The following is a 27548-nucleotide window of genomic DNA, read 5'->3' on the forward strand; positions in this document are numbered from 1 at the left end:
CAGCCCAGGCCTCCACCCACTGCCCTCTGGTCCTGTCTTGAGCCTGCTCCCGTTTCTCTATGTGGATGTCAAAGATTCATCCACAGGGTAGATGCTCCCCCGATGCTGCGTGTTGAATGCCACTTTGGTGGCTTGACATCCTTCATTCCCACCTACATGCCCCTTGCCTTTGTGCCTCCTACAATGAAGAATGGCCAGCCGAATAGTACTGTTAAAGGAACCCCAGCTGCCCGTCTCCTTGACTTACAGCTGTCGACATTTGTCCATATTGCCTTTGATGACTTTTCATGCTGTAGTAGAGCATGTTATAGACAGGATGATATGTAAAGCATTTGTTTTTTAAAATGCCAGCGTTTGACAACCGTCACAGCCCCCAGAATGAGTCCCCGCTCCTGGATGTGGCTGACACTCAGTCCATCCTCAGAGTGCCTCTGTCAGCCCCACATGTCTCTCTTGGCTGCTTTTCTCATCCCAGGGTCCAGTCAAGAATCCCATGTGCATTTGGTGGTTCTGTCTTAGGACCCTTTTAATCGAGAGCAGCTTCTCCCTACCCCCTTTTCCTACATGCTGAAGAGGCCAGGCCATTTATCCTATAGGATGTCTCACCTCTGGATTTGTCTGCTTTTCAGTGCTGACTTTAGATCCCAGTGGTACCGGTTACTTACTGCTGCGTAACCAACTGTTGCGATGCTGGTGGCTGAAAGCAGTAAGAGTCCTGCAGTTCGCTCTGGAACTGAGGCTGGGCTTGGCTGGGCCTCTTTTCTGCCCCATGGGGCATCATTAGGGCCATTGGTGGTATTCATCTGGCCTCTGGGCTGATGGGGGCATCCATAATGGCTTCATTTATACACGTGGCACCTTGGCAGGGAGGGGTGGAGGGCTGGGCTCATATGGTCTCTGCGGCAGGGCAGTCAGACGTCTTACCTGGTGGCCCAGGGCTCTCAGATACTAAGGCAGATGCTGCCTGGCCTTAGTATCCCTCTGCCATTGTTCTATCAGACGGCCACAGTCCTGAGTCTCATTGGCTAGGCTCGGTCACATGCCCATCCCTAAAACAGTCACCGTGTGTCTATTTCTGTTGCTTATAACATAATACCTGGAACTGGGTGATTTGTAAGAAAACAAAATTTATTGCTTACAGTTTCAGAGGCTGGGAAGTCCAAAGTCCAGGGAACACATCTGGTGAGGGTCTTCTTTGGTGGTGGCTTTATAGCAACGCAGGGGTCTCACATGGCAAAAAATGGCAGAGCAGAGAGAGAGACTCATTTGCTCTCCTTTTAAAGAGGTAGATGTGCCTTGAGGATCGGCCAGGTGTGGTCACGTGGGGCCGGCTCACCTGCACTCTTCCTGAGGCTGGAGGGGTTTCCGCTTGTCTAGGTGGCCAGTTGGGACTCTGGATTGTTTCCGGTTTTTCACCTAGCCCTTAGGCACTATGAGTTGCGTTACTTACACTCCTCCGCTAGTAACACACTATCACCTTGGTCTCTGCAGGGTCCTGCTCTAGTTTAACTGGTTTATTTATTCCCCTTCATCTCTGTTCCCCTCTCCATTCCCTCCCCCTGCAGGCAGACGTCCAATTTTGCTTAGTGTGTAGGAGCATTCTTCAGAAAGTTCGTGGAAAAATAGGATTAAAAGATAATACGAATCTTTCTATGAACTTTTTAAAGCACCCCTGCATCTATTAATTTGCCTGTGTCTTGCAAAATGTGTCTTTTACCTTGCATGCATGCATTTTTAATTCAGATTAATGGCTTGGGCTATATATCTTGTTCTGTCTCTTCTTACCTTTCCCCCTTAGTGTTCTATTTTGAATGTACACTGAATTGTTAGCTTAGAGTGCTGAGGAGTCCTCCCCGGGGGTGTGTCTGTCAGGGTGTCGGCAGAGTTAGAGGAACCCACTGGGGAGTGGGCAGCTCCAGGAGTAGCGACAGTGGGGAGCTGTTACCACCGTGAGCCCGAAGGGGTGGGGAGGGTAGCTGTGAGAACTCCACCAGGGCTGTGGCAGAGGGAGGGGGTCGCTGGACGGAAGCTGTGGCCATGGGGTCGGGGGACAGCTACCTCCAAGCCCCTGCCCAGGAGGGAGGGGGCTGGAGAATGAACACCAGCCTCTCTCTCCCACCCTCTGATCTTCTGTCAGGGGCTCCTGTTGGTTGAACCCTCAGGAAGCCGGGGGGGCTTGGGAGTCAGGATGCAGTCTGCAGTCAGCAAGCCTAGTACAGAACAGGGTGGAGAAGGGCGGGCAGTGCATCTGGGGATGCGCAGCTGGACAGGAACTGGCCCAGTGGCCTCCCCCTGCCGACCCCTCCTACCCCCAGACGGATGCCCGCCCAGTGGCCACCATGGGCCGTGTGGGCCTGGTACGTATTTCCTTGAGTGGTTCACTGGACATCAGAACGGCAGAGGCACGGGGCACGTGTGCGCTTAACTGCACGTGTGCCGCCCTCCAGAGTGGCTGCTCCCATGGACACCTGGGCAGTGGCACGGCAGTGATAGTGATATCGTAACTCTCCCACCTGCCTTCCTAGTAGGCGGAAACTGAGAGCCTGCGCTGCTTTTAATTCACATTTCCCTGGCTCCCGATGAGTCCCTGTCTCGGCAGGGCTGGTGCAGTGCAGTGTGACCCAGCCCGGCAGGCACCGTGCAGCCTGTCACAGGGGCTGTGCCAGCCAGAGATGCACTGCTGGGGCCCCTCCCTGCAGAGAAGTCAGCCCTTTTCCCCACCCCATCCCTGAGTGTGTGTGTGGGGCTGTCTGCAGAGGCCAGAAGTTCAGGAGGCCACTTGCTGCAGGGTCTGTGGGAAAACCCGGTTGGAGCTCCTGGGAGGGGTGTGATTGATCTGCGACCCAGCAATGTACAGTTTGTGCCCTCCTGCTTCTCACTTGTGCAAATGTCTCCAGCCCTGCTTGCTTATCTCCAGGCATGTAGAGCTCACTCCCTCCTCCAGCAGCCAGGTGTATCCCTGACCTGGAGAAATCTTTCTGCACGTGGGGTTGAGATCTGCCATTTCTGCCCCTGCTCCTGTACACACGTGTCCCATTCAGAGCAGCTGTGGAAACGTGAGGACAGTGAGGCTGTTCTTCTCCAGGTGAGCCACCCCCTCCCCACCCAGGCCACCTCTTCTGGACACATCCCAGCTGGTCCTTTCCCCTCTGGGGCAGGCAGACAGTCTTCCGACAGCACCATGGGGCTCTGATCTACATGCAGGGAGGCCCCAGACCATGCAGGGAAACCAGGAACTCAAACCCTGGTGGCCGGAACTCAGTGGTTTTGAAGAGTGGAAACCTGAATTTTCACATGAATGCTTCCAATTTGTGAATACTGGTAACCGATTTAAAACTAAAAACCCACTGTGTGGGCCAAACAAAATGCACTTGTTGGCTAGATAGTGCCCATGGACCCCAACCACGACGTGAGGTATGGTTGAACCTCTTCATTCAGAGAGGGCCAGGCCCTTGGCTGGGGTTGCACAGCAAGCACATGAGGAGAACGCAGAATCAGGCCTGGTCCTGATGTTCTTTGTCGGTACCCTGGGCCTGGGGCGATGGGCGAGCCTGTAATCTGGAACCACTGGGTATAGACAGAATGTGATGCTGGGAGTCAAAGCACCGAGCCACCCTGGGGGCCGTGCGGGTACGCAGAGCAAGGGGACAGGCCTGGAGGATCAGGTGAGGGGGCCAGGGCCAGCTGGGATGGAGGTTCCTCTGGGAGAAGCGCTAGGAGAGACCGGCCTGCGGCCTGCCTGCAGCCAGGGTGCGTGGGTATGTGTGAGGGCTGGAGGGGAGTTCAGGTCTGGGTTCGGTAGAGATTTCCTTTCTTAAATGGCATTGTTGAGAGTGGACCTGAAGGCGTTTGTACCCCTCCCCCATCACCATCTAGAGGGCGTTGACTTTGTCAATTGGGATTGAAGGTCCTGATTCTCCCAGCAGCTGACTCCTGCTCTCATGGCTTTATGGAGCCCTCTGCTCTCCAGAGCTGGCATCTCAGTGTGGGGGCAGAGGGTGTCAGCCCTCATGGCCCCAGAGGGTCCCTTGGACTCCCTGGCCTCTGGGCCTGGCATGGTTGTCTCCAGCAGCCTTCTCGTTGGCCAAGTCCTGGGCTTCTCCAACTGGGCACAGCCCAAACCAGACTTCAGTCTCCCCCGCTGTCCAAAGCCACCATCGGCAGCCTCCCCTGCTTCCAGACACGGCCGCTTCCAGGTGCTCAGGCCAGAACTCTTGACTCCTCCTGGACTCGTTACCTTCATCTTGCCCCATCTAGTCCATCAGCCAATCCCATCTACTCTGCCTTCAGAATAAATCCCCTTTCCACCTTCCTCTCCTGATCCTCACCACTCACTGCCCCGGCCGTCTCTCACCTTCTTGCTGCCTACTTCCCTGTCTCAGCATAGCAGCCAGGGGGATCCCTCTTGACCTAGAGAGTCGGATCAGGGCTGGGGCCTCCAGGCATGCTGAGACCAGAATCCTGCTCGATCTGCTGCTGCCACCACGTTGTCCTTGTTCATTCGACTTCAGCCATGGAGGCCCTCTGCTCTTCCTCACCTGCGTCCTGCCGTCCTGCCTCAGGCCCTTTGCCCTTGCTGTTCCTGTTGTCTGACATGCTTTGCCTCCAGACAGACCATTCGGATCTCAGCTCAAATGCCACCTCCTCAGAGAAGCCTTCCTTGATCACCTTCTGAAATAGGCTGTCTCCACCCGGCCGCTTCTTATTTCCACCCCCGGGCTTTTGTTGGTGCATTTCTTCATTGCACCTGCTCCTGCCCGCATTCAGCTCTCTGAGGATCTGCTCTTGGGTTTGGGTTTGCTATCTGCCTCCCTTCAGCAGTGTCCTTGCTGGGAGGACTGCCAGGAGGACCGCCAGGAGGCCTGTCTCATTGGCTGATAAAGCCCCAGGTCCTCGAGGGTGCCCCATACAGAGGAGGCACTCAGTCAGCTCTGGTCAACCAGCCATGCTAGGCATTGGGGTGGGGGCAGCCTGGTGACCGCTGCTGGTGGCAACAGCCAGCTGTCACTCTGTCACTGCCCTCTGTGCTCTGGTCCTGCTCACCTGCCCCTGCCCTGGGCTCAGCTGGGAGGTGGGCAGCACACGACTGCTTCCTCTAGAAAGAACAACAGCTCCGCTCTCTGCTTCCTTTCTCCCCTTCTTCATCAGAAACTTTTAAAAAGCTACTATTTTTTATAAGTTTGAAATGACAAATTAAAATACTAGAGATGTCACTTCATTCTCTTTTCTTTTTTAAAAAAAAAAAATTAGACACTTTTAGCAGGGTAGCTACCAACATCAGCATAGCCCAGGGCCGGGCACTGGGTCAGGGCCGGGAGCTGGTGAGAAAGATGCCTTGCCTGTGACTTTGCAGAAGTGTGCTGTCTAGATGGGACAGGCCTGGCCACCAAGTCTCAGCGGGACTGACTTTTGTGAAAGTGGAGGTGGGGGGAGGAGTGAGGACTGGCGAGAAGGTGCACTTGAGTGGCTTGTAGAGGATGGTGAGCAGGGCCAGGGAGGAAAGAGCCCTTGGTGTGTTCAGGCCAGCTACTGTCAGATCACACTGGCATCCCAGGGAAGGGGAGGTGGAGTGGCAGAGGGCAGACGGGAGGTGAGGCTGGAGCTGGGGCAGGGCTCGGTGATGGAGGGAAGGAGCAGAGAGAGTGGAGAGCTGTGCAGGAGGAGAACCAATTGATGGGACTTGGGAAAGGTGTAGAGGGTGTCAGGACAGCTAGGTTCCTAGGGTGCATTTGCTGGTGCTGCTGAGGAGGTTGGCTGGAGTGTCCCCTGGGGCTCAACTTGCAGTCCCAGGGGTCACACGGGGTGCTGCTGAGCCCTGGGGTCTGAGGGTTGGGGCTGCAGCAGGGGCTCATTCCTGCCCAGCATTCGTCACTGACTGTATCCCCTGGCCACCAGCCAGGGGCAGATGGCTGGGAACTGAGCTGGGTTTTTGGAGAGAGAAATTGGGTGGTTGTGTGTGTATGCACTAGTGGCTGGGACTATACATGCAGGACCACCTGTGGGTGTGTCCTGCATGTAGGTGTGTCCTGCATGTAGGTGTGGCCATGGGTGAGACTGTGTGTCAGTGTGCATGGAGGACTGTGGGGCAGTGTGTGAGACACAGGGTGCCTGAGTCGCTGGACGTGTGCCCTGGTGAGTGAGTGACTGAGAGAGGGTGTGGTTGTTTGTTTGTTTGTGTGTGTGTGTGTGTGTGTGTGTGTGTGTGTGTGTGTGTGTGACCGTGGGCATGAGGGGCCCAGTCAGAGGGCCTGTGTCAGGATGCAGACAAAGGGCTGTGTTGGCAGCATCAACACCTGTGGCACCTGAGCGACTGTGCACTCGCCTATCTCTGGATCTTCCCCACGCGTGGCAGAGGCTGTGTGTATTTGAGCAAACTTGGCAGAGTGTGCATCTGAGCAAACTTGGCAGAGTGTGCATGAGGACAAGTGCATGTGTGTGAGTGGAGGTGGCTGAAGCTGTTTGTGCCCCACGTGTGTATGTGCCCCTGGTGCTGACAGGCTTTCTTTCTGGTTTCTCCAGGGCCTTGCAGGAGAGGGGACCGTCCTGGGCTGGTCTGTACCATGGCGCTGCTCTGGGAGCCTGCAGGAGCCTGGTTGGCCCTGGCCCTGGCACTGGGCCTGAGCGTGGGTGCTGTGACCCCGCGGCAGGACTGCACAGGTGTCGAGTGCCCGCCGCTAGAGAACTGCATCGAGGAGGCGCTGGAGCCGGGCGCCTGCTGCGCCACATGTGTGCAGCGGGGCTGCGCCTGCGAGGGCTACCAGTACTATGACTGCCTGCAGGGCGGCTTCGTGCGTGGCCGCGTGCCCGCCGGCCAATCCTACTTTGTGGACTTTGGCAGCACTGAGTGCTCCTGCCCGCCGGGCGGCGGCAAGATCAGCTGCCAGTTCATGCTGTGCCCGGAGCTGCCACCCAACTGCATAGAGGCCGTGGCGGCTGCCGACAGCTGCCCGCAGTGTGGACAGGTGGGCTGCATCCACGCGGGCCGCAAGTACGCTGCCGGCCACACCATCCACCTGCCACCCTGCCGGGCCTGCCATTGCCCTGATGCCGGTGGTGAGCTCATCTGCTATCAGCTCCCTGGTTGCCAGGGGAACCTGTCAGACACCGAGGAGAGTGACCCTGAGCGACACTATGAAGACCCCTACAGCTATGACCAGGAGGTGGCTGAGGCGGAGGCGGCGGCCCTGGCAGGGGAGATCCAGGCGGGTGCAGGGGGCCCTCCGGCCGCTCTGGGAGGTGGGAGTCAGGCACTGTCTGCCATCCAGGCGACTCCCTGGTCAGCCGCCCTCCCCAGACCCACGGCGGCCACTGCCCTGGGCCCCCCGGCCCCTGTGCAGGCCAAAGCTAGGAGAGTGACAGAGGACAGTGAGGAGGAAGAGGAAGAGGAGAGGGAAGAAACAGCCATCACGCAGCAGCTGGCAGCAGGTGGGCCCCAGGGGCTGGATGTGCTACCCACCACAGGTCCAGCTGGACCTGGTCTCCCTGTCCAGGAGGAGGGGACAGAAGCCGGGGCAGAAGCCAGGGCTGGGCCTGAAGAGAACCTCATCCCAGATGCCCAGGCAACTCCTCGTGGTGCTGGGCAGGAGGAAGCCACGTCAGTGCCGGGGTCAGGCACTTCTGGCCTGGTCCTGTCACAGGCTACACTGAGCTCTTCTGGGGGCCTGGTCAAACCCAGCACACCCACCATCCTGTCCACGCCTCTGCATGATGCAGCCAAGGTCCCACCCACCCAGGAAGCGCCTAGGCAGCCACAGGTTTTGCCTCGTTCCTGGGCAGAGAAGGACACAGACCGCAACTCTGTCCATTCTGTCCCCAGAGGCAACGCTGAAGGTAAGACTCTTTCCTGGTTCCTCCAGGGGCACTCGGCCGGGAAGGGCAGCTTCAGGGCTTTGGTTGCAGCCCAGGCCTCTGCACAGCTGCCTGGGGTTGGGGGCTGGGTCTGTGGGGACTGGCCTACGATGGTGCAATCTGAAGGATCCAAGACAGTGCTTTCTCCCAGGTCTCGCTCTAGGGGATGGAGTGGGTGGGTGGAGGTGAGGCCTGTTGTGGGCATACCTCATCAGAGCTGCGGTCCCTGAGGAGGGTTCCTGCTTGGGTGCAGGCTGGGCCTGGTAGAAACCACAGTCCACAGGTACCCTGGCAGCAAGTTTGGAGCTTTGCAGAGCTGGGCCAGCTGCCTGCTCACATCCTCTCTGTTGGATGCCTCCAGGCACAGCTGCCATCTTGGTCTCTGAAGTGGCACCCTGACACCTCTGCTTCCAGACTGCTTCCACACGTGTTCTCTTGTGGGGCCCCTTGTGAGAACCCGGCACCACCTCTGCCCCTCCTTCCAGCCAGGGATCCTGTTAACACACAAGTTAGCCCTCGGTCCTTCTCCGCTCAGTACCCTGCTGTGGCTCCCACTTCACTCAGAGTAAAAGCCAAAGTCCTCACAGTGGCCATAGACCCTGCACGGCCTGCCCCTGTGCCTTCTGGACCTCCTCTCCTGTTCTCCTCCCCTACCCCACTCTGCTCAGCTCCCTTCGCCTCCTGGCCAGGCACCTCTTGCCGCACCTGCCCTCCCTCTTCCCAGAACGCTCTTCCAGGGGCCCAGGTGGCTGGCTGCTTCCCTTCATTCAGCTCTCTGTTCAGGCCACCTCCCTGGGGAGGCTGTCCCTGCCCACCCACCTTTCCTCTTACCTTGCTTTAATTTCTCTTGGCAATATCTGACACTGTACATAATAACTCATGTATTTGTTTATCATTTTTCTCCCTCAGTAGAATGCTAGTGCCATGAGATGAGTGCGGGGAATCCATCTGTCATATTCTCCGCTGAGCCCAAGGGCCTCCAGCAAGGCCTGCACACAGCTGGGGCTCTGTAGATGTTGGATGAATAAATAGTGAATCAGTGGGGGCTCTCTGGCCACCCCCTCTCTCAGTTGTCCTTTCTCACACTCATTCCCCAGCTGTCTCCTGAGCACCCCACACTGTCTCCCCTCTGTTCCAAGCATCTGTTCACACTGTTCCTGGCCAGCTCAGACAGCATCTCTTCCAGGAAGCCTTCCCTGAATCTCTGTGTCTTGTCTCACCCTCCTGCCCCTCTGAAGGTGCTCTGGGGAGTTGTCTGGTTTCTAGAGCTCTCTCCCCACAGCGGGGAGCCTGCATCTTGTTCAGTCCTATATTATTCAGTCTATACACCTGCTTTAGGTATCAACTGTGAGCAGGCCCCGGTGGGCCATGGGAAGGCAGGGATGGACTAGTATGCACCTTGTTCACAGGTCAGAGGCTGTGAGGGAGGGATGTCTGGGTGGTATCTGGGAAGGCTTCTTGGAAGTGGGGGCATGAGAGATGCTGAAATTTCTGCATCGTTTCTATTCTCCTTTCCTGCTGCCCGTAGCTGTATGGCCTCAGGCAAGCCTCTTAACCAGCTTGGGCCCTGTTTCCCCATCTAAGTGCTCCCACAGCTCTTGCTGACCATGGACTGTGTGTAAAGCCTGTGCACATGCAGCAAGGGTGGAACTGGGGAGCTCTGAGGGATCTTCTAGGCCCAGAAGCCCCCACTCTCTGAAACCGCTGCTTCCAGCCTGCTTTCAGTGGGTGGGGCACAGAACTCACCCTTGCTGAGCACCTACTAGTGGCCAGGGTCCTGTTTCAGTGACTTGTTCCTCCCGACAAGTGGGGGAGGTGGGCTCCATCTCCCCACTCTAAACTGAGCTGGACCCGAGAGGTGTGGCTTGTGGCTCCAGGTCTCATGGTGGGAAGTGGTGGGCTGGGACCAGGACAGTATGCACCTCTCACTCCGCTCCCCACCCACCCCTGAGCCTGCGGGAGGTGGGAGGCTTGCTTGGGGGGTGAGGGTGTGTAAGGCACATGCGCCCTGGGAGGGCTTTCAGTCTGGCTCCTGAGTGGTGCATGCAGCATGCTTAGGGTGCAGCCTCCAGGGCTTCCAGAATAAGTGCAGCTCATACCCTTGTCCCCAACCCCCACCTCTTGCTGCCAGAGGCGGCTTCTCTGTGATTCTGGGCCTTGGAATCCTGGAGAACAGCTTTGTTTTCAGGAGCCCCAGTTTTTTTCTTCTGCCCTGGGCTTTCTCAGATGGATTTTGGCATGTGGTCTTTGATGAGGGCTGCTGGGGAGAGTAGAGGCCCTGACTGAGTGCCCCTTATCCTGTCTGAGGGCTGTCCTGGCAGGGGCTGAGCACATGCAAAGCCCCAGAGACTAGAATTAGCAGGACATGGACAGGCAGCTGCAGCTTTTGGTGTGTAGGGAATGGAAGGAATGAGGAGTCAGGGGTGGGGGCATGGTGCGAGACGGGGGTGGATTTAAATAGGACTCAGGAGCTCAGGCCTGGCCTCATAAACATCCACCCCCCCCGTTTTTTGTCCTTCGGCCCACCCAGGGTCCACCTGTCACCCACCAATTCATGTGCTCTGACTCCACAACCCATGCAGCTTAGGCAAGTGGCTTACTGTTCTGTGCCTCAGTTTCTCCATCTGTAACCAGCAGAGAAATCCCTGCTTCATGGGGTTTAAATGAGCTAATTCATGTCAAATGCTCGGCCCTGGCTGAGTACTTGCTGAGTAATTAAAAATGTTAGCGGTTATTGCTCACCATCTGTTCTCCAGTCCCCCCGCTTATTTCTCCAGCAGATATTTACGGAGCACCCTCTCTGTGTCAGGGGTCGTGCCAGCAAACAAGGAGGGCACATCCTCTCCCCTTTGGGATCTGATGGGGAGGAAGGCATTAGTGGACAAACACACATGCACATTTATTCCTGGTCACAACCGTGGGTACGTGGCCTGGGGAGGGTGTGTGATAGGGGACCTGCGGGTGGGGGTTCAGGTTGCCTGACAGATTGCCTGGAAGGAGTGGGGTTTGGGCCTTAGAACCCCCTGGCTGCTGTTGTGGATGGGCCCGGGGGCATCTGGGTGGTGGAGGTATCATGGTGGGGAGCAGCTGGGAGTTAAGCTTTGCCCTGCTCAGCTCCTGGTGCCTGCCGAGAGGCGGGTGATGGGGCCGGAAATGGCCCCCCAGCCATGTTGCCATGGCAGCCCTGGGGCCTGGAGAAGGAGGCTTCCAGCCATCACCCCAGGCGGGGCTGGGTTGGGGGTCCTGTCTTGGAGCCGGAGCTGTGCCAGGGCTCTGGGATGCCTCGGCTGGGCCGTCCCTGCCTCTGAGCATGTCCAGATGTGGCCTAATGGAAGCCACATGCCCGGCTTCCTGGGCTGGGGAGGAGGGGTGTGATGTGTGTTGTCACTGTTTGTGAGGGCCGCTTCTCCCACTGGGCTGGCGGTACGGAGGGAGCTGGGGATGCCTCCCGCTTCCCTCCTGGGGAGGGGGCCCTCAGGAGGTCGGAGGTTCCTTCCAGGAGCAGACGTAGGCAGCCCCCTTCCTGAAAAAGGCTCCAGCACAAGCTCTGTGGGCTCCAGGAACTTGTGGCAGGAAAGGGGCCCCCTCCTTGGGGCCTCACAAAACTAGATTCTGCAGGGCAGGGGTCTCTGAAAGCCCTGACACTCAGGTTAGCGAGGAAACTCCTAAACTTTCAGATGACTGTTTCTATCGGTTACAGACACCATACAGCACTTGCAACTTGCGCCTGGCATGCTGTAAGCACTCTGATTATTGAGCCTTTTTAATCATCACACCAGCCCCTGTCAGTTCACAGGAGCAGAAAGTGAGCTTCGGAGAGCACAGGCCACGCAGGCGGAGCGCGGTAGAACCAGGTGGCTTCTGCATTTCTCCGTTTCTTCAACCATGGCAGTTCCTTTTGAGTGCCTGGTGTGTGCAGGGGGCTGGGGCAGATGCTGAGTGTACAGTGTTAGCAAAATCCAGTGCAGACCTGCTCCTGGGAGCTTAGGCTTTTGTAGGAAAGATAACCCGGCAGTCACACAAGCGTGACGTTCTGAGCTGCGATGCAGGCTGAGGAATGAGGCAGAAGTGCTCTGTGAGGCTGTCTTGGGAGATCTGACTCCTGGCGATCAGGGAAGGCTTCCTGGAGAGAGTGACGCCTCAGTGGCAATGTGGAGGATAAGGTGTAGGTGGGTAGTGGGGAGAAGAGGGTGCTCCAGGTAGGGGAATGGCAGGTGCAGTGGCCCTGCAGCTGGAGTGAATTGAACTAGATCGAAAGCAAGTGCTGTGGCTGGTGTGAGAAGAGGCTGGGGAGGTGGCAGGGATCAGACCCAGGGTGACATGTGCATACGCAAGATGAAGATTTGGGCCTTTGTCCCGAGGGCAGTAGGGAGCCACTGAAGGTGTAAGCCAGGGGTGGCGGGATCTGGTTTGTGTTTCTCAGAGCTCCCTCTGGGTATGGGGAAGAGGACACAGGAGCAGGGATCTCGCCCCTCACCATGCAGCCCCGGGAGACAGTGCTGGGCCTTTCCAATGTCCATGGGTCTCCGTGGTGCCCACAGTCACCAGGCTGTGACTCCAGGGAGTAGCAGAGAGTGACCCACCTAGGCTTGCCCTGTTCCCCAGAGGCTCCTGTAGACGCTCCTCTCCAGTCTTGGCCTGTGGGGGTTTAAACCTGTACAGTGTTTGAAGACTCCATGAACATGGCCTAGGGACCTGGATTCTGGATACCTGAGCCCATGGCCTGTGTGACAGAATCACCTGCTGCAGGAGCTCCAGGCTTCTAGAATGAGCTGGGGAGGGATTGGCCTCATGGGGGGCTGTGGCCCTTGTTCCGCAAAGCCCATTCCTTGTTGCTAGTGTGACCTGGAGCCTGTAGCGTCATTGCCAAATGGTGTGGTTCTGAGCACACAGGGCTGCTGTGAGGTCTCAGGGGGGTGCTGCCTGCCCAGCCTTGGGAGCGAGGCCAGCATTGGTCAAGCCACTGCCTGCCTGCCTGGCATCACCAGCAGTTCTATCAAAACAGCACACCCACCTCTTGCCTGTCCACCTGCTAGCTTCTGTCTGAAAAGCACTGGTGTAAACATTAGAATTTATTGCAGACATTTGGGACACTTCACCTAAAATTCAGCTTTTTGGCTGGTGTGTGCTGAAAAATTGGCGGATGTGGCCATGTTGGGCCCACATGCCACAGGTTGGCCAGTGGGGAGCTGAGAAGAGGCTGCCCTTCAGCCTGGGCAGGTATTCTGCATTTGCTATGGACCCCTCCAGGCCAGCTCTCCAGGGTTTTGTCACCCACCCAGCCCTGGTTCCAGTGGGTTCAGGTCCTCTTCTCAGGGTGCACCCATCAGAAGTGGAGAGTTTCACCCTATGGCATCTCTAGGAGAGCCCATGAGGACATCTCATTTTATGGGAGGGAAAGCTGTCATCTTGGGGTGGGGGGCTTTTCTGGGGGTCACAGTAGAGCTGGTGGCAGGGGGCCCTAGTATCCCAGCAGAGGTGATGGGCTTGTGGCTCCCATGGGGGACCCCGAGGTAGGAGTGGGTCTGGGTGACCTGTGGCTGGGCTCTCCCTGCCCGGGAGGAAATGGGTGTGTTGCACAGCTGGCCCTGTATCGAGGGCCTGGGGCCAGGCGGGGACTGTGGGAGTTTATTTTAATTTTTAAAACTAACTCTAACTCTGTTTTTTTTTTTCTTTCTTTAAAAGCAGCTTTATTGAGATATTTGCATACCATAAAGTCCCGCCATTTGAAGTGTACAATTCAGTGGCTTTTAGGATATTCGCAGAGTTGTGCAAACATCACTAAAACCTAGTTTCAGAACATTTTCATCACCCCCCAAAGAAGCCCCACATCCTGTAGCAGTGACTCTCCATGCCCTCCTCGTTTTCACCGCCAGCAACCGCTCACGTACCTTCTGTCTCTATGGATTTGCATGTGCTGGAGGTTCCTGGATACCCAGGAATCACAGTCTGTGGTCTTCTGTGGGTGTCTGTCTGCTTCCTCTTAGCACAGCGTTTTCAAGATTCACCCATGTTGTAGCATGAATGAGGACTTCATTTATTTTTATGGAAGAATAATATTCCGTTGTAGGAATATACCACATTTTTTATCCATGCATCTGTTGATGGACGTTGTGTTTCCAGCTTTTGCCTATTATGAATAATGCTGCTATAAATATTTGTGTACAAGTTTTTGTGTGGACATATGTTTTCATCTATCTTGGGAGTGGGCCTAGGCGTAGAATTGCTGGGTCATGTGGTAACTCTAACATTAGTGGAACCACCAGACTGTTTTGCACATGGCTGCACCATTTCTCATTCCCACCAGCGGTGCACAAGTGTTCTGGTTTCTCCACAGACTCACCAATGCCTGTTTTTATGGCCCCCCTAATGCGTGTGGATAGTATCTTGTTGTGGTTTTGATTTGCATTTCCCTGATGACTAGTGCTGCTGAGCATCTTTTCATGAGATTGCTTTAGAAAATTCTAAAAAGCACAGAATACACAGCACACATTCCGTTAGCCATCCAAGTAATGACGTCATGGCAGTGTCTTACAGTCTTTGGAAAACCGCACCGCTCTCTGCACACTGTATTTGGGGAGAAATAGCGTGAAGAGGACAGCCAGTGTCTTAGTGTTATTTATTGTGAAAACAATCTTGATCTCATGGTTGCCCGAAAGGGTCTCGGGGACCCTCTAGGTCCAGGACCACAGTGGGGAATGCACATGCTCATAGGTGTCTTTCACGGATGCTGATGCATGACACGCACATTCTGTGCTGTGCTTTCTTCCATTGACAGCGCGTCCTGGAGCTTTCCCTGTCGCTGCGTGCAGAGTTCCCTCACTCTGTGTGACAGCCACACAGGGCTCTGCTGTGTGCATGTTCCGCCTCGTACTGACAGGCTCTTGGCGATGGATATGCAGGTGTTTCCAGTCTTTTGTGTGAGAAAGTGACTGCAGTGAGCGTCTTTATGCCACGCCCCGGGTGGCCTTGCTGGGTCAGTGTGCATTTCTTTTTTTCTTTGTAAACTGTTTGCTGGAGGATAAGCAACTGTGAGAAGCATACAGCTCAACAGTACACTGTCACAGGTGAACACCAATGTGGGCCAGCACTCAGATCGTGGGACAGCACAGTCAGTCCCCAGGAAACCCCTTTGTGCCCCCGCCCAGAGGACGGCTCCTCTGGCTTCTAACGGCAGAGATTCATCTTCCTGCCCTTAGGCTTTTGTAAATGAACCGAACTGGATGTGCCCGTTCGTGTCTGGCTTCTTTTGCTCCACACACTGTCTTTGAGACTCGCCGTGTTGTTGTGGGTGTCAGCGGTTGGTACTTTTTACCATTGAGTAGTGCTCCACTGTATGGACCGGCCCAGGTTTGGGGTTTGGTTGTTCATTCTCCTATTTGGGACATTGGGTTGTTTCCAGTGTGGATCCGTCAGCGGGAGTGTTGCCACAAACTTTCTGATACCCATCTTTTGGTTCTCACGCGTGTGCATTTCTGTTGTGAGGTACTGGCTGGCATGTGCTCAGCTTTAGCAGAGACAGGCTGTATCTTTATAACCCTGGTAGATGTCAACTGTCCTCCCTAGAGGGGGTGTACCAGATTTTAGTCACTGCTGCAGTGCATGAGGATGCCTCTTTCCTCATTTTATTCATGCCCCAAATGTTTTTCGAGTGCCCACCTCACTGTTCTAGGTGCTGGGAAGACAGCGGTGAACAGAACAGACAAGATCCCCTTCCCTCATGGTAGGAGAAAATTAAGCAGGGCGCTATAGAATGTTCTGAACCTGGCCCACCTCAGAGTGGTTTAGTCTGTGTGTGCTTTGCTTGTACTCGCCTGCCTTGTCCAAGGGCTCCACCGAGTCTGCACGCTGGGTCCCCTTCTCCACCCTCACAGGAGTACCCGGCGTCAGTGGAGCATTTACCATGCGCCAGGCGCTGTGTTCCTCCCTGAGCATGTATTGGTCTGTTAAGCTTCATGACACCCCCATGAGGGATGAGGCGACCGAGGCCCAGGGAGGTTAAGTGACCTGTCCAAGGTCCCTGAGGCCAATGAAGCAGATGTTTGCTGGCCACTGACTTGGCCCTTTCCACGGGCACTTCCCAGCCCCTGCCCGCCACCTCCCTGAGTTTTCCCGGCTGCCTTTAGCCAGCAGGTGTCTCCCCATTGCTGGCAGACTGAGGCTCTGGGACTGCTCTCGATCACGGCCCTCAGGCCCCCAGGGCACGGCTGGCACTGCCCCAGCACCGGTCTCCTCCCTGGCAGCAGTTGGGGACGCTGGGACCTTTTGGGATCCATATGGTGGAGGGTGGGAGGGGCAGAAAGAGCAAAATCTGGCTGCAGGGAGCGCCCCGGGACAGGGGGAGAGAAGCTGCCTTGTCTTGCCCCAGCCCCTGCCTCGTGCCTGCCCCTTACCATTCATGACACAGGTACAGACCACACGCTCTGGATCAGGCTGTGTTGTGTGCCAGGGATTTGGTGAGAACCAGAAAGGTGGAGACCCTCCTGCTGGGGTGGGGGAACCTGCTGTGGCCGCAAGAAACTGTGCCAGGCGGGCCTGTGGAATGCGCACAGTGGGGAGCAAGCCCAGATGCCCGCAGGTGAAGCAGCCGTTGGGAACCAGTCCCCGGGCCGTGGGGCTGTGGAGACGGAGACTGGAGACCCGCACCTTGACCTCAAGGGCAGCTGCTCCCCAGTTCTAGATGTTGCCTTGGGGCAGTGGAGGCCCAGTGTGACCCACAACTTTGGGGTTTTTTTTGTTCACTGTTTTTATACATTTACGCCTTCATACTTTTAAAAAAATTTTTTAAAAAATGTAAACAGTTGATTATACATGTTTGTGGGGTAGAGTTGACTATCTGTATTTGTGTACAGTATGTGATGACCAAATCAGGATAATTAGCACATGCATCATTGCAAAACATAATCATTCTTTGTGTCCATTAACCAATTTCTCACTAACCTCCTCCCCCTCCCCCTCCCACCTCTAGTAACCACAGTTACGTTCTCACCTTCTGAAAGTTCAGCATATTACGTGATTGTTATTTTCTTTTTCTTTCTTTCTTTCTTTCTTTCTTTCTTTCTTTCTTTCTTTCTTTCTTTCTTTCTTTCTTTCTTTCTTTCTTTCTTTCTTTCTTTCTTTCTTTCTTTCTGTCTTTCTCTCCCTCTCTCTCTCCTCCCTTTTCTCCTTTCTTCTCTTTCTCTTTCTTTCTTTCTTTCTCCTTCCTTCCTTCCTTCCTTCTTTCTTTCTTTCTCCTTCCTTCCTTCCTTCCTTCTTTCTTTCTTTCTCCTCTCTCTCTCTCCCTCTCTCTCCCCTCCCCTTTCTTCTCTTTCTCTTTCTCTCTTTCTTTCTTCTTTCTCTGTTTCTCTCTTTCCCTTCTCCCCCTCTTTCTTTTCTTTTTCTCTTTCTTTCTTTTTTTCCTTGCTTCTCAATTTTTTTAGCTCCCACTTGTGAGTGAGGACATGCGGTATTTCTCTTTCTGTGCCTGGCTTATTTCACCTAATTTTCTCTAAGCTCATCCAGGTTGCTGGGACTGGCAGAATTTCATTCTTTTTTATGGCTGAGTAGTATTCCATTGTGTGTATATACCATATTTTCCTTATCTAGTTGTCTGTCGATGGACATATAAGTTGATTCCAATTCTTGGCTGTTGTAAATAGAGCTGCAGTAAACATGGGAGTGCAGGTGTCCCTTCGACATGATGATTTCCATTCCTTTGGCTATGTACTTGGCTGTAGGATTGCTGGTACGTGTGGCAGTTCTATCTGTGGTTGTTTGAGAAACGTTTTCTATAACAGCTGCACTAATTTACAGTCCCACCAACAGTGTGGAAGATGACCTATGACTTTGGATTTTCTGAAAGAAGCCTGGAATCTGGGATTTTATGTGAAAGCTCCTGGTTTGTAAATATTTGCAATTAAATCAAAATACTTTAAATGCACCAACAAAGCATGAAGCAGGCACCAGCTTACTGCCACAACTTAGACCCACAGAGCATCGACTTCCCCACCCCCTCCTGCCCCTGATGACCGATGAGGACCACACAGAGGGCTGGGTAAGGAGCTGGCCAAGATTCAACATGCCCAGAGGACAGGGCCCAGTAGTCCTGACTCCCAGCCCAGTGCTCTCTGTGCCCAGACTCCCTTCCTTTCATGAAGAGGCTACATGCAGGGGTGAGGGTGGGGTTAGGGGACCAACAGGGGATGGTGCAGTGCCTGAGCTGGCCACATTGGGAGCCATGACCCCCTCACCCCCCACCTGGAGGGGAACCTGGTGAGAGCTGAGGCTCTAGGGAGTAGCTATGGCCTCAGAGAAGCAGCCGTGCCTGCATGGGAACCCTGGCTGCTGCCACTCCAGGCCAGCCTCCCTCGGCAAAGGGCTGAGCTCGTGGAAAGAGGATCTGGGATGGATGGGGAACAGGGACTCTCCAGGATGCCATCTCCCAGGCCTCCCCAGATGGGCGGCTTCAGGTAAGTGGATGAGGGCTGACGTCTAGGGCACAGTTCTGGGCTGCAGGTGGGAACCGATCAGAGTGGCTGTGCTTCTGAGCCGTCATCACCAAGCTGGTCCCAGTGGGGGTTGGGGGTGGAGGAGTCCTGGAGGACGATCTCATGGTTCCCTATTGGTCACCACCTGGCCCTTGGAGCCTGGATGTGGGAGCAGAGAGGCCAAGGGTCTTGCTGGAGGCCGCTCAGCCAGTGGGGGCACAGCTGGGCTGAGTGGGGCTCTCTGGCATCCAGGTTCCATGCATCCCCGTACACCAGCTTGTGGCTGTCAACAGAGAAATGTTGTTTTGCTTGGCGTGGGGATGGGGAGCATGTTACCCTGGCCTGTCCTGGGCACCTTTGGTCAGTGCTGATTGCTTTACTTTGAGTATTTAGGGTGGCCAGTCACTCTGTGGTCTGCAGGAGGAGCTGCACAGAGGATGAGTCTATTTTAGTGGGAGTGAGGTGGGGAATCAGGTCAGTGCCTGGTCAGGATCTAAGCATTTGGGCCTTGTAAGGCCACTGTCCCAAGTGTGTAGGTAAAGAGCAATGGAAGATTGCTGGGTAGGGTCACTGGGAGTCTCATTGTGGAGGGCCCCAGCCTGCCCTGGGGCTTCCCACTGGGAATGCTGAGTCCCAAATCCAAGTCTTGCAGCCCCCAGATTCCTGGCTGGTGCTGCCCTCCTGCCCCTGGCTCGCTCCAGCAGAGCCACATCTGGTAACTTCCCCCAGGCACCTGCCGCCCCTTCTCCAGGCAGGGTTTGTGAGTCAGCACCTCCCCGGCCAACCGGTCACCTGGGCCTTTGCAGGAAGCCCTGCTGTACGGCGGCGCCAGTGCCCCGCTTCCTGTTTGCAGGTAAGAGAGAAAACATGGCCAGCTTTTTATAATGTCATGATTTTATTTTTACTTTTTAATCAGTCGCTATTTATTAATGTTAAAGGAAGGTATGTTTGCATTTCTCTTATAGTAAATACTGGCCTGGGAAAACCAAAATTTTCTTGTAGTTAAACATCTCTTATTAAGCTGTATGTGTGATGGACTGGGAATTAAACTAAAAAGAAAGAAGAGTAAATAGAATTAAGTCACAATAAGATTGATCTATAGGTAACACCAATCACCATCCCGAGAATGAGAATTCCATCACCCTTGGGCGTGAGCAGGAATGCAGTCTCAGGTAGTAGCAGTTTCTTAAACTAGCAGTGAGAGAGGGAAACGTGATTCTCTCCGAGGAGAGACAGTGCGTGCCCCAGCATCTCGCCGGTTCCGCACGCTCTTCTTGCACACAGCCGAGCTTGTCAAGAATTTCTGGTTTTCTCCTGAATCAGGGCAGCCGGGGACTGTGCAAGCTATGTCCTAGTTGGTTGTAAATGTGTGAACAGAAATAACCCATTAAAATGCTGATGGCAGGCACATACACCGCTGCTCCCGGGAGGCCCCGGAAGGCCTCCCACGTTGTCGAAGCCCACCGTGGAGCCCCCTTTGATAGCCATGGCTCTGCCAGCCACAACATACTGACATCTCACGGTTCCATCTGGAACCCCAGCCCACACCAGGCAGCGGGGACAGACCCTCAATGGGCTGTTTGAGGGGGTAGCGGGCTCAGTGAAAGCGTCTCAGACTGTTATTGTCCAGTGCTCTCTACTGTTTGAGATATACATACACACCACGTGTATCTTGATTTAAAGATATACATGGTATGTGTATGTGTGCATATGCATTTTGAATCTTGCAGCTCTAAAAGATAAGGATGGGGGCTGGCTTGTTAGTTCAGTCGGTTAGAGCATGGTGTTGTAACACCAAGGTCAAGGGTTCATATCCCCAGACTGGCCAGATGCCAAAAAAAAAAAAAAGAAATAAAAACATAAGGATGTTCTCCTGTATTAGCACATACCACAACCCTACACTTAACACAAAGACCAGTTGCCTAATGCCCTTCTAATGCTCAGACCATGCTCCTGCTTCTCCACTTGTCCCCAAAGTACATTGTAGCTCATTTTGTAAAAGTAATATCTAATCAGGGATGATTAGATATTATTTGGTTTATTTTGGGTTGTTATATCTCCTGAGTTTCCTTCTTCATAAAAGTTTGAAGCATCATGTACATACTCTGAGTGTCTTTTAATCTAGGTTAATATAACAGTACTCCTTTTTAAACTCTTTGTTAGAATATAACGTGTAGACAGTAAAGCACGCACGTCTTAATGGGACAGCTCAGTGAGTTTTTCCCTATGTGTAAACCCAGGCACTCCACCAGATCAACATATAAAATATTTCAAGAACTCCAGAATTTTTCTGGTGCCCCTTCTAAATCAGTTCTTACTGCCCCCCATCCCCGCCCCACATTGGAACCGCTATTCTGACTTTTATCACCACCAGTTAATCTCGCCTACTCTTGAATTTGTTCTGTTTAATGGAAACCAACCAGTGTGATCTTGCATGTGTTTGGCTTCTTTAGCTCAGGACGGAGTATTTGAGACTCGTGTATGTTGTTGCACGTAGCATAGTTCATTTTTAAGAATTGCTCTTTATTATTCCACGTAGGAATAAATCATGGTTTCTTGATCGGGTTGCTTTCAGTTCTGGGCCATGATGTATACGGTTGCCGTGAGCACTCTTGATTGTGTCTTTTGGAGGACTCCGGTGTTCACATCTGTTGGATGTACACCTGGAAGAGGGAGTGCTGCGTCAGAGGACCTGTCCAGCGTTAGTTGGTACTGCCAGACAGTTTCCAATGGACATCGCCGATTTACACCCCCACCAGCAGTGAGTGAGAGTTCCCGTTGCGCCACGTCTTTGCCAAAACTGTGTGTTGCCATTCTTTTTAATTTTAGCCAATCCAGTGGATGTGTTACGGTTTCTCATCACGATTTTAATTTGCATTCCCTCGTAAGTTATGATGCTGAGCACAATTTCATATTACTATTGGCCATTATGTTGTCATTTGCCTATTTTAAAATTGAGTTTCTTTGTTGTATTGATTTGTAGGAGTTCTTTAAATGCTCTGGTTATGAGTCTTTTGTTGGATTACAAGTATCCCATCTTACTCTGTGCCTGGCCTTTCCACTTTCTTAACGATGATTTCTGATGAGTACATGGCAAGTGCTGTCTTTTGAGGAACACAATTTCCTAGTTGTAACGAAGTTCCATTTATTAATCTTTGCTTTTATGCCAGTGCATTTTGTATCCTGTTTCAGAAATCTTTGTCTACCCCAGGGTCGTAAGGATATTTTCCTATATTGTATCTTAGATATGTTATTGTCTCTTTTTTTTGTCGTTTTCGTGACCGGCACTCAGCCAGTGAGTGCACAGGCCATTCTTATATAGGATCCGAACCCGCGACGGGAACGTTGCCGCGCTCCCAGCGCCACACTCTCCCGAGTGCGCCACGGGCTCGGCCCGATATGTTATTGTCTTAACTTTCACATTTAGATCCTTAGTCCATCCGGAATTTGTTTCTGTGTGTGGTTTGAGTAGGAGTCAGAATTCATTTTGTTTTTCAAATGGACATTCGGTTGACCCAGTGTCCCGTGTTGAAAGGGCCATCTGTCCCCGACTGCATAACATTGCTAACTTGGTCAGGAATCGAGGGTCTGTGTACGTGGGGGTCTGTTTCTGGCCTCTCTTTTCTGTTCCTATGTCTGTCTTTGCACCAACACACTCTGTCTCGATTATTGTAACTTTATAACTATTCTTAATATCTGGAAGTGCTTTATTCTTTTTAAAGATTGTTTTAGCTATTCTAGGTCCTTTGTGTTTTCGTATAAATTTAGAATCAGCCTGCCAATTTCTATTTTTAAAAATCCTGCTAGGATTTTGATTTTAATTGTGTTGAATCTGTAGTGCGATTTTGAGAGACCTGACATCTTAACAATATTAAGTTTCCAACTCACGAGCATGATATATCCATCCATTTGTTTAGGCCTTTGTCCTTTCTTTTGGCAGCGTTTTGTAGTGTTTAGTGTAGAGGTCTTACGAATTTTTAATTAGATCTATTCCTAGCTATTTGATGTTTTTGATACTTTTGGAAATTATATTAACATTTTGTTTTCTACTTATTTGTGGCTGCTGTCAGTTAGCTTTTGCAATAATTTATTTAATTCATTAGTTCATGATTCTGTGGGTTGGCGATTTGGGCTGAGCTCTGCGGCCCCGGGCCAGTTGTGGCTGATGTCTGCGGGGCTTGCTCATGCGTCTGTGGTCAGTTAGTGGCTCAGTTCGGCTGGTTGGTCTTAGAAGGTCCCACCGGGGTGGTAGTCGCTTCTCTACATGGTTGCTTGTCCTCCAGTCGGCAAGACCAGACCTTTTCATGGAGTGTCTTGGCAGAGTCCCAGGAGGAAAAGCAGAAACTGCGAGGCCTCTTCAGATTTCACATCCACAGCATCCTGCCATCCCAAGTAATGTAGTCAGGACACCAGCCCAGGTTCCTGAGGTGGGGAAAAGGTGCCTCCTCTCAGTGAGAGAAGCTGCAAAGAGCTGTGGCTGTTTCTGCGATCATCACAGGCAGGACGGGAAAATTCAAATTGAATTTAGCAGCTACATCTGCAGTGCTGGATCCTCATTAAAGTCCTTCATCTCACGTGGTAACTGACCAGGTGTGGGTCAAAGGTAACCTGCACACTCATGTTGTGATGTAGGACACAGAAATATTTTCAAGTTGGTTTCAGACAGGTGACAGCCTGGACTTTGGGGACGGGCAGAGCTGGGTTCCAGTCCTGGTTCAATGTCCTTCCTCACCACTGAGAGGAAGTGATTGTTCCTAACTTTCAGGGTCATTGGGAGAATTAAATGGAGTGACATATTCACAAGTCCCATGGTGGCTTATGATCAAGCCTAGCACATGTGAGCAGCCACAGTGTTTTCAAACAGTGCACCTGCTCGCGCCCCCACCCCCGCATTGCGAGCTTTCCTAGCACTCGGCTTACCTCTGTTTCACTTCAGAGCTGAGCTGAGCTGAGCTGCAGTTGACAAGCTGATATTTTGTAAAATGTACAGCCCTTATGTGAGCATTTTTTTCATTTATGTTTGGCAGTTGTCTTTTTGGGTTTTGGAGCCATTACATTTTCCCTACAGGGCCAGGGGTCAAACATTTTTAGAGACCTTTGGAAAACTCATAGGCCCCAGGTGGGTGTCTGGGATGCTGAAGGGGGCAGTTAACCCCTCCTCCTTGAGTGTTTGGGGTGTGTTCTGATAATGTGGTCAGAGCCCTCTTTTGCCAGAATGGGCAATTGCCTGGGCCCGGTGGAGTGGGAGTGTTGGGGGTTGTGGGGGTGACGGGGGGGGTGCAGGGCAGAGGCTCCTGAGTCTAAGTCCATCCCATGCACTTCTCGCTGTGCTCAGACCCCGTCTCTCACCATTCATGGGCTCAGAACACCTGCAACTTGGGCTCCCCTGACTCCTGCCCTGGGAGTTGGGACTTATCTCACAGGATAAACCTACCGTTTAGACCCTGTGCGTGAGACCTTGGCATGCCATTCTGCTTCTCTGGGCCTTGGTTTTCCTAGCTGGGTGGTGGCTGTTACCATAGTGATCCTGGCTCTGCGGGCTCTGGTGGGAGGGTGAATCCTAGCCACCCACCTGGGCCCAAGAGACAGCTCTCACCTGGGTCCTGAGCCTCTCAGGCTGGCCGAGCTGAATGGTTCAGCAGGGCAGACAGTGACCTTGGAGCCTGGCCCCCACCCAACTTCTAGCCCTGTGTTGGGAGGAGGGCAGCTGAAACCTGCTGTGAAACTGGGCTTGGAGAAGGGCACTGCTTCCCTTGGAAGAGTTGATGCAGGACAGGGGACTTGAACTTCCCCTCACTCCCTCCTGTCTTCTCTTCCCTTCTTCCCGCCTTTGATGCACTGCTCAGGAGGATGCGCTCTGGAGCCTGGGTTAGGATCCTGCAGCTGGGGTGTGTGTCCTGGGGCATATCGTGCCTCCTCTCCGGGCCTCTGTCTACTCATCTGTAAAATGGGAATGTGGATAGGACTGTCCTCCTAGAGCCGGAGGCAGGATGTGGCAGGTGCAGGCTGGGGCTCAGCAGGCGTCTCTGCCAGACCTGAGACCCTGCTGGTCAGCCGGGTGAGTGGGCACCACCTCTGGGTCAGGCTTGGGTGTGAGGGTGTGAGCATGTGGATGGGGGGGCAGCCAGCTCGGGGGAGGGCGGGAGGTGGACAGTGAACTCCCACACAAGGAGCAAGGTGCTGTCGGGTGCTGGGAAGAGCAGTGGGCAGGTAGAACCAGGTGTGAGGCAGTGGGGCTGGGGCTGCCCCGCCCAGTGTGCTGGAGCAAGGTGTCTCTCAGGGGGGCGGGCTGGGGGGATGAGGCGGAGTCCACAGCCCAAGGGTTCCTGCTGTTTCTCAACCATTACCTGCTTTCTGTGGTCCTGGGGTGAGAAGACAGAGCCAATCTCAGGAAGCCTTCCTGTTTGTCTACTTCACAGTCCTCGTAAAAAGCCTCAAGGCTCCCCACGGGGCCTGCAGATACCCTCCACCCCTCAAGAGTGCCAAGGCTGTGGGAACGTCAGGGCTGCAGCATCCTCCGGGCTGTTTGTTCAGGCCCCACAAACTTCCTGTCCAAACAGGGACCTGGTGGAGATGGCCCCATGACCCTCCTGCCAGGTCTAGAAATTTCTCTGCAGCATTTGCAAAGCCAGCATTCTTTAGGGCTAATGTCAGGGGAGGGGACTGTCTAGAGAGGTCATGACCTCTGGGCTGGATTGCCGGGCACCCATTGTCCTATGATCAAAGGAGGTGAGAATCCCTGGAATCTTGGAATCTTTTTTATGACAGAAAGGGTAATACCTACATACAATAAAAAAATAAACACAAAATACAAAAGGATGGACAGAGACATGTTAGCTTCCTTCCTCCCTCCCCAGGGCAGGGTCCCTCCCTTGGACAGACACTGTTTTCAGTTTCTTGGGTCTCCTTCCAAAACCACTCTATGTGTATCCATGCTTCCCTTTAAAAAGACAAATGGCAGCTTATTAAACATACTATCCAGCACCGACCCTTTAAAAAAGTTCTTCACAGTGCGTTGAAAAATCATTTCATACGAGTGCATGCAGGTCTAACTCTAACACCCGCTGAGATCAGATGGACAGAACATCAGTCATTTAGTCACTGCCCTGTGGATGGGGTTTAGGTTGTTTTCTTATAGATGGGACCTGTGTTGTCACAAATGCACCTGTGGCAAGCATCTGTGACTCTCCTGTTTGTGTTCATGTGGCATCTATCAACAGCTTACATTTCTAGAAGGGGAAGTGCTGGGTCACAATTGTTTTTACACTGAAATGCATTTTTTAAAAAAATTTCATGATATGAAGATTACCGTTTTGGGGTGTGCAGTTCAGTGGCATTAAGTCATTGTTGTGCAGTGAACACCACCATCTGTCCGCAGAACTCTTCTTGTGAAACTGAAATTCTGCATCCCTTAAACACTGACTCTCCATCCCCCACAGCTCCTGGCACCCACCATTCCACTTTCTGTCTGAAAATTTGACTATTCTAGATTCCTCATGTGAGTGGAATTATATGGCGTTTGTCTTTATGTGTCTGGCTTACTTCACTGAGCTGGGTCTTATTTTTAAAAGACTTTTAGTCTTTAGTCTTCATCTTAGAATTTTCTCATCTTCTATTTGGGAGTAGAAGAGGGTGTGGGCTTGTGTGAGCAGTTAAGGGGCAGTGGGACAGAAACCCTGGCCCGCCTGATCCCTCCCCCACAGTTACTACTGTCCTGACATCTGTCATCACGAGTTTCTTCCTGTTCTTTAGAGTTTACCACCCAAACAATATTGTTGGTTTTTTCCTGGTTTTGAACTTTATATGAAGGAAGCGTGTGGGGTTTTTCTTTCTCCAGCGCCAGGTCTGTGTGATCCGTGCATGTTGTCACATGTGGTGACAGCAAAGTCGCTGGCATCATGTGGTTACACTGCAGTGTACGGCCCCTTTCTCCTGTCAGTGGGCACTGGAAGATCACCTGGAGACCACCACCAGTGTGCGTGTTTCTCTTGAGCATCTACCTCCAAGAATGAAACTGAGGGATGAATGTGTGTGTCTTTTTTACCAGATGACAGTAAGTGGCTTTCCAAAGTGGATCCGTTCTCCCTCTGCCCTTCGGGTGTGACAGGCAGTGGGGTTCCTGTGTCAGGGCCCTGGAGCCCTGATGCTGCGACGTAGACCACGGCAGAGCATTATGAAGCTGGGGTGAGGCCGGACCACGTCACTATTAATCCTGGGAGGCCAGAGAGAGCCCCCCAGGCCAGGGCTGTGGCTGTCATAGCAAGACATCGCCTGTGCCTTTTGAGGTGAGGAAGGCCACGCTCCCTCTAGCCTGGGCTTTTGCAAAGTGGCCAAGTGGACAGAAATGGGAGAATCAGTGAAAACCCAGAGGAAGGCAGAAAGTCAGAGTAGGCGTGGCTGGTTTCACAGTCTTGTCCTGTTCATCTGTTTGTCTTTTCCTTGGTATGTTAATTAACTAGTAATTCAGAAAGTAGTCACCAAACACCTGGTATGTGCCAAGGGACAATGAAGTCATGTTTACCAAGTGCCTCTTGTTAGCCACATGCTGAACCTTCTCACATCCCCCCTTTGTGAAGTGCAGCGGGGAGAAGTTATTTGCCCATTTTATAGGCGAGTAAATGGAGGCTCAGAGGATAAGTGACTTTCCCAAGGCTCAGCCAGTGAACAGTGGGCCCAGCTGACACTCGTGCTGCCAGCATCAGTAGTGACACACCTGGGCTTGTCTCGATTGACCCATGGTAGAAACTGCTACCCAGAGGCAGTGTGAGGGGAGGTGACAGATGAGGGTTTGCATTCTTCCTTGTCATTTTCCTAAGCTTGTGCCCTCGGGCTGTGTGTCTTAAACTCAGAACCTCTTTTTGCATATCTGGGAAGAGAAGATAATCACACCTTCGTGGTGTTGATATGAGCTTTAAATGAGATGTTACATACCGAGAGCCTGGAATACTTCCTCTGACCTCAGATGTTAGTAAGCACTAGGTCTGTGCTGGGCCCTGTGCTAGGTACTGGGGACATGAGATGACTCAAATTGATTCTTGGCCCGTGAATCCCTCCCAGTCTGGTGGCTGAGACAAGCATGCCGCCTGGTAGGGCCTTCATGATGAGAGTATGTGAATGAAGCCAGAGGAGGGAGCTGCCTGTCCTGCCTGGGGTGGAGGTGGGTGCTTGCAGGAGCCCAGTGGATGGACAGGCCAGAGTCACATTTGGATTGGCTCGTTAAGGACAGGTGGTTGG

General features: G+C 53.1%; 1 protein-coding gene across 2 annotated transcripts in view; it reads left to right on the forward strand.

Moving 5' to 3' along the window:
• The window catches only part of FBLN2 (fibulin 2), an 83321-nt gene that overhangs the window by 18219 nt on the left and 37554 nt on the right, over nucleotides 1-27548 (forward strand). For both annotated transcript variants that reach the window (XM_063113965.1, XM_063113966.1), the window contains exon 2: nucleotides 6520-7830. In XM_063113965.1, coding sequence (XP_062970035.1) covers nucleotides 6561-7830 — 1270 coding nt within the window. In that variant the 5' untranslated portion in view covers nucleotides 6520-6560. The remainder of the gene's footprint in view (nucleotides 1-6519; nucleotides 7831-27548) is intronic.

Source organism: Cynocephalus volans, chromosome 11, assembly GCF_027409185.1.
Source record: "Cynocephalus volans isolate mCynVol1 chromosome 11, mCynVol1.pri, whole genome shotgun sequence".
Lineage (NCBI taxonomy): Eukaryota > Metazoa > Chordata > Mammalia > Dermoptera > Cynocephalidae > Cynocephalus > Cynocephalus volans.